Source organism: Mercenaria mercenaria, chromosome 4 (genome assembly GCF_021730395.1).
Source record: "Mercenaria mercenaria strain notata chromosome 4, MADL_Memer_1, whole genome shotgun sequence".
Classification (NCBI taxonomy): Eukaryota; Metazoa; Mollusca; class Bivalvia; order Venerida; family Veneridae; genus Mercenaria; species Mercenaria mercenaria.
The window spans coordinates 50,102,452-50,109,901 of record NC_069364.1 but is presented as its reverse complement, the minus strand read 5'-3'; the positions used below and the strand labels follow the sequence as shown (position 1 = coordinate 50,109,901).

Genomic DNA, 7,450 nt, shown 5'->3' with positions numbered 1-7,450 from the left:
CTGCCAAAACATCAAATATTCACTTTAACAAGACACATACAGAAATTTCAAGATACTATAGTTTTTATTGCTAACATTAAATTTGAGTTGCCCTTGTCAGTCCATTTGTCCATCCCTCCATCTGAATTTGTGACATTCAAATCTCTAAAAGTATTTGACCCAGAGTCATCCAACCTTATAGCATATGCAGTTGTACACCTGGTATTTTCATAAAGATTTGACACAGCCAAACTAGAGTTATGGTCCATGACTTGGTCAAAAAATAGATCTACACCTAGATATTGTATAAACTATACACATGAGTGTAAGACACTGGTGCTCTTTCCTGTCAATGTACATAGTTTCATCACTGTAGGTGAAATATATTTAAGATATATGCAACATGTACTTTTGAGCATTTTTATGGGTATTTTTAACTTTAATAGCCGATGACCAGTTATCCACTCAGAACACAAGGCACACAACTTCACATGCTATATAACAACCCTGTAATGTTTTCTAAGTCAAATACTTACTGAGATGCATGCTACACAAACTTATATGTCCTTTTATGCATATTTTTTACTAAGTCAAGGGCAGTTACTCTGGTCTGACTGAGTAGAATCTGAATTAAACCCCAGGTGCACAACTTTGCATGCTATGCTTAACAATATACCTATGTTTCATAATCCTAGGTCAAATACTTTTCGAGATACATGTGACATAAATGCAGTTTAGTTTTAATAGCTTTCTCAATTATTGTAATTTGATTAATTTAATCTGAGAACATTTCTCTCGTATTTTCAGTGAAGAATTCCATTACCTTTTTAAAAAATGATAAAATGTTAACATAGGACTTAAATTACTCCTGTCATCATGGCTATAAAATTGAGTTTGATGACCAGTCATAGAAAGCAACTTTTCATTTTATGACTAGAACCAGTCAAAGCTGGTTTAAGACTGGTCTCCAAACTTGCATTTTATAACCTTAGGATCTTCAGTGCTTATGATAAAGCAACGCACTGAAAATATATTCCAAAAACTTTAAATCTCTGACATAATATCACCCTATTATGGACTGGCCCTTATGTAAAGTAAGTAACTATGTTATTCACCTTTTTCATTTTTGCTCCACTGCAACAATAAATCAATGCCATAAATAGCTCTAGACAGTGGGAAATGGGACATCCCAGCTGGTGGAGCCTTACTGGTAGCTGCCTGAAACACTTCCAGAAACATCTGGTGTATGGAGGCCTGAAATATTAGAATTATGACACCATAATTAGTAGAACTCTTACCTTTGTAACTTTCATTCTCTGGAAAATAAAATAATAATAAAATTATTAAGGCTTTTATATAGAAATGTTTTCGCAAGTTTGAGAAGCTTTCTTATCTGCTGCTCTTGTAAATAATTGTTATACATACAGTTGTATGTTGCTGTTACTTTAGAAATAATAAGTTCCCAAACGTGGTTTATCATAGAATAACCAGAGTTTTGAGTTCTTATGCGTAAGAATATATCACGAAAGCCGTAGGCCTGAGTGATATATTGTTTTGCATAAGAATGAAAAACTCGGGTTATTCTACAATAATCACCTGGGAATCTAATAATTTCGATTCTAACACAACATACTAGTATCAACAATGTTAGAAAAAATGATAACTACTTTTTAAGACCGTGCTACGAACCTGGATTGGATGACGTCATTGCATGCGAGTGGTTTATTGCAGAATAACTGGAGATAGATTTTGCTCTACATGTATGTAGGTTATTCACTTGTCGTGTTAGAATACGTAATACCTATACTTAATTGTAAGTATAGGTATTATCCAGTAACGGGTACGAACATTGTTGCTGGGTAATACCTTTACTTGTATGTAACTGTTACTGTGTAGTACCTACACTTGTAGAACTGTTACTGGTCACTTTATAGAAAAATCGAACAGTCAAACCTAAAGATCATTCTAAGCAAAGTCAGGCTACATACAGGCAATAACCACTACTGTACCTAAAATAGCAAAATAACATTTACTTTCTTCCAACTTATTGAATACACTTGTATTAATTGTTTTTCCCTACAACTGGTGTTGACAAATTATTGTGCAAGCTTAAGGCAGTTCTTAAGATACAATACTATTTGTTCTTAAAAAATTATAATCCAGACCTACATTTTTTTGCAATAATATAACAAAATACCTCTATAGGTTCCCATTTAAAACCTGGATTTTCTGCTTCAAATGGCTCTATAAATTGCTCTGTGTACATCTGCAACAAGGAAATAGATGCAGTGAAAGATAACATGCTGATAGTAAATAAACAGTTATACTGCATTTGGTAAATGCGTATGTCTACCTTCAATGGAATATGACAATGATAGATATGTACGTCATGTCTTGGCTGTTACTCTGAAAGTTGTATTTCTAAGGCCCTTGGCCCTTTCCAAAGATAACAGGAAATGCTTCAGATACAGAACTTAATTGTCAAATCAAATATGCAATACCTACATACGATTTTGTTACTAAGGTTACGGCTATGACTTTAACATGACATTGTTTATACCAAATTTAATTTCAAAATTACAGATAATAATTTTTTTATCCTGGCATTCAAGTGGTATTGGCCTCGAGTTAAAGGTAATATGGAATGATGTTAACGTTAACATTTAAACACTAGCTATTTCAAAATTCCTTGAAGGATGACAGTTATTGACTAGACTCATAATGAACCCATTAAACCTTTGATCCCAAAAAAAACTTGAAGCTAGGATTAATGTATAAGATGAAGAAAAAAATATGAATTATCTACTGACTCTCTTATGAAGTGTGGAGTGTGGAGGCTGTAGACCAAATAATCAGCAGCACTGAAGTATAGGTCAGTGTGACCTTGACCTTTGATAAACTGACCTCCAAATTGATAGGGGTCACACACTGATAAAAAGCAATCATCAAATGAATACCATTTACAGTCCTGGGTCATTATGACCATACCCCATGAACAGTGGGAAAGGGGGTTACAGCTTCTGGCCACAGGCAATCATTCTATAAAGTTTGACTATTCTATGTCCAAGCATTTAATAAAAATCTGAAACCCAATGGTCAAAGAATGACAAACAGACAAAGAGCTGAACTATATACCTCTGTGTAAATGTTTTCACCATCAAGTTTAATAATTTACATTAATCTCTTGACTTTTTCTAATATGATGTGTATAGATTTCCAAAGCAAACTGCAGGTACTTACACCAGGTCTGTAAACATCTTTATATTCGTAGAGACCAACATATGTCAGATGTCGTAGGAAATCATCATAGTCTGTTAACTCATATTGTCTGCAATATTAATCAGGTTCTTATATTGAAATATACGAATAAATGAATAAAGCATTCAGAAACCATAAACTACATTATTACATACACGTTTCTATTCCCCGTTAAGTTACACTGATACCGGAAAGGTCAATATTTTTCTATATACTGACGCCTGAATTTCATATCGGGTGCGTGACGTAATTCAGTGTCTGTTCTTGCACTATTTTTATCTATTTAGTGCAGTATTGTCAATCATATCCAGGCTGTTGAACAAATTTATGATATTTACATTATATTTATACGTGTAGCTGTGTATGTAATAAAAAGGTTATTATCTTTGCATCGGGAAATATGCACTCGTTCTTCAGCGGAGGAATATTGCGCTCCTAAAGTCGCGCAATATTTCCGCTGAGAACTCGTGCATATTTCCCGATACAAAGCTAATAACCTATAAGTATTTAACCCTTACCCTGCTTAATTTCTATAATGAACTTGTCAATCTCTCAATATGGACAGTCCAACTGACTGTTAAAAGAGGTGCTTACCAAAAAGATCTTGACTGAATGGCAAACAGAGCAGATCTTGATCAGACTGCACAGATGTGCAGGCTCATCAAGATCTACACTGGTCTCAAAGGAAGGATCAATCGTGTCCAGCATGGCAAGTGTTAAACTTTCAATAAATCTTGTATTATCAAGCTTGTGCAGTATTTTTAAACACCACAGACAAGAGGATTTGACAAAAACCTGACTTCCAATCAACTCTGCTTATAGAAAATGTCCTCTCTAAATTCCTGTATACCAAGTTTTTAATTTCAAATGTGTACAATTGCATTATCTGTAAGTCAGTTTCTTGCAAGATTCAAAACAACTAGTCTGTGTTCAGTTGTAGCAGATCTGAAATACAAGAGATATTTCCATCCTTGACTCTGTATTATGTAACTTATCATGAAAAATGATATGTTCATTTGTCTACTTGAATTCTCTTTTGAGCGTGTATACTACATAGGAGGTTAGATATTTCACAGCACCAACACAGTCCTTTTTTTCTTTTCTTCTAAAGATAACACCTTTGAGTAATTTCATTTCACTTACTTGTGTCCTCTCCTGACACTGAAAGGTTTATATACCCAGAGTTTCAATGGTTTCACACTGGCCAAAAACACCAGGAACCTGAAGTCAACTTTTACATCTGACTTGATATCTTCTCTATGTATAGTTACAGTGTCTGATATATACTTGCAAGCTATCTGAAGATACACGTATATCAATTTATTATATAGATCTACCTACAACTTGTCTGTCTGAAATACAGCATATGTTTTACTAACAAATACAAAACCCTTTATTTAACTCCAATTAGATACAGACAATTATTCAATGGTAGGACTATTGCTTTTGTTGTAACATCAAACTTTATGCGAGAAAACAATGTAACAATAGCATCTTTGACATTCCATGCTTAAAAATGTTCATTGTTTCAAATGAGCAAGCTTTCAATATGCAATCTATCTGAAGGTACATGTGTATCAATAAACAGTGACATCATACCTTTGTGGACGATATAATTTTTCACTTGCTTTTCCTTTTTGTCACATCAGAATAAGAAACCAGTATTCATTTCTTAACTTGAGAAATGAAATTTGACATTTTTAGTTTTTCATCTAAGAAAGTAACTAAAACTGAAACCATTAAAGGTGATCTGAAATATGCTATACTTTTTTTTTCTCTTTTTTTATTTTACTTACTTTTGGTCCACTTTCTGAGAAGCGAATAATCTGGTTGAGATTATCACTGACTGTTATGTCTGCAGAGTTGGAGAGATTCCACGGCTTTAAAATCCATACATTATCAAGACCTCTGTAACATAGTCAAATAGCTTTCTGTCTGAATATAGTAACTAATATTCAACTATTTTTAGTTGTTTCATATTTGGCATAAGTGTTTGCCAATTTCGCTTTTGACTTCTGTATGCCACATACTGGACTGTATACATGTATTAACATTTTTGCTCTATACATACCAGTGTAATTAAACAACACTGGCCTTAGATTTATAAAATACACTAGACCTTTACTTGATGTATTATCTGATTAGCAGCGATTCAGAGTTCAGATGTGTAAGAATTCAATCAAGTGTTAGCATGAGTGAATAAATATCCAAGCACCTAAATGACAAAATGTTACAATATTATACATGTAGATAATAAACTACAAGAAGACCTTGATTATTTTAATTCTAACAAGCTCATAGAACATTCTATTCTAAATCATACTGAACAACAGTCATTACGGTAGTAACCAGATGTTGGGTAACAATCTGACATCATAATTGATGCCATAATTGTGTCTCAACCAGCCAATGCATCAAAACCATTTCATGTTTTTGCCAAATATAGAACACCTTTTATTAAATTGACAAATAAATCAAATGGCAAATCATTGTATACTACTAACTGGCAAGCCATTCAATAAAGTAAACACGTTTCATTTAGACCTGACATAAAGTACTAACCGGTGATTTATTTAGTTGTAGCTGTCATGTAATAATAATAGTTCATAAATAATATATGAAATCAGCATAAAAATATTCATGAGCATAACTATGCTAAAATATGCAACATACTTTTCTTCTCTGTGCTGGAAGTAGGAAACAAATTTGTCCATTTCAGTATTGAGATTATATGACACTGGCAGCCATTTTGGAGACCCCTCTAGTGTTTCTGGGTCATATTTGCCAGAACCAGCTCTCCGACAGACTATAGGTAACAGATCTTTCACTGTTAAACATTGTTCACTTGGAAACTGGTTTATATATCTGTACACTCCTTCACTGTATAATGACCTGAAATATATGTATAAATACAGCATCAATATGAATTGGTATGCTAAGAATTACAGTTTTATTGGACAACATTTTATTACAGTTGAACACCTCTCAAACGTGCATTGAAAGCTTGAGCTCTGTGCTCACTTAAGCAATTCCAATGTTCTCTGGCTTTCATATCTATATGTTTGGATATCTTGAAACCCTAAACAACTTGAGCATTTAGCTCTTCACCTCGGAACCTTGAACGACAGGCGTTTTACTGTATTTGCAGCAGTGCTCTTGTTCTGGCAAAATGTTTGGAACAGTGCAACTTGTAAATTTAAAGCTTAATATTTATCTCCAAAGATTTAATTTAATTAATTAACATAAATGATACTGCTTGCATTCAAGTCACTGAAGTCATTATAAAACTCATGGAAATTCCATGATAACCAAACATTTTAGTTAAAGGATATGAAAGCAGGAGTAAAACAATGATAAGTAAAGGACATTACGGCATTCAGGGTCAATGTGAACTTGACCTTTGGTCTTTTGACCTCAAAATCAATAGGGGTCATTTGCTGGTCATGACCAACCTCCCTATCAACTTTCATGATCCTAGGCCCAAGAGTCCTGGAGTTATCATTCGAAAACTGTTTAACTGTTCTGGGTCACTGTGACCTTGACCTTTGATCTAATGACCATAAAATCAATAGGGATCATCTGCTGATCATGGTCAACCTCCCTACCAAGTTTTGTAATCCTAGACCCAAGCTTTCTCAAGTTATCGTCTGGAAATGGTTTAACTGTTCTGGGTCACTGTGACCTTGACCTTCGACCTACTGATCTCAAAATCAATAGGGGTCATCTACTGGTCATGAAAAACCTCCCCATCAACTTTTATGATCCTATGCCCAAATATTCTTGAGTTATCATCCGGAAACCATTTAACTATTCCAGGTCATTGTGACTTTGACCTTTGACCTACCAACCTCAAAATCAATAGGAGTCATCTGCTGGTCATGACGAACCCCCCTATCAACTTTCATGACCCCAGGCCCAAGAGTTCTTGAGTTATCATCCAGAAATCGTTCAACTGTTCCAAGTCACTGTAACCTTAACCTTTGACCTACTGATCTCAAAATCAATAGGGGTCAACTGCTGGTTATGACCAACCTCCCAACCAACTTTCATGATCCTAGGCCCAAGTGTTCTTATCATCTGGAAACGGATTGGTTTACATACCAACTGACAGACCAACCAACCAAACTACCGAGCGACCGGCACCTGCAAAATAATATACCCTCCTTCTTCGAAGGGGGGCATAAATATAACAAGAGCTATCCGTAAGACAGCC

The 7,450-nt window shown here is 34.5% G+C and overlaps 1 protein-coding gene across 1 annotated transcript in view; it reads right to left on the bottom strand.

Moving 5' to 3' along the window:
• The window catches only part of LOC123551638 (tubulin--tyrosine ligase-like protein 12), a 32,115-nt gene that overhangs the window by 815 nt on the left and 23,850 nt on the right, over positions 1–7,450 (bottom strand). Inside the window, exons 8-13 of the mRNA XM_053541121.1 lie at positions 5,911–6,129; positions 5,034–5,145; positions 4,381–4,535; positions 3,220–3,307; positions 2,177–2,245; positions 1,095–1,233 (exon numbers count right to left, since the gene is read on the bottom strand). Coding sequence (XP_053397096.1) covers positions 1,095–1,233; positions 2,177–2,245; positions 3,220–3,307; positions 4,381–4,535; positions 5,034–5,145; positions 5,911–6,129 — 782 coding nt within the window. The remainder of the gene's footprint in view (positions 1–1,094; positions 1,234–2,176; positions 2,246–3,219; positions 3,308–4,380; positions 4,536–5,033; positions 5,146–5,910; positions 6,130–7,450) is intronic.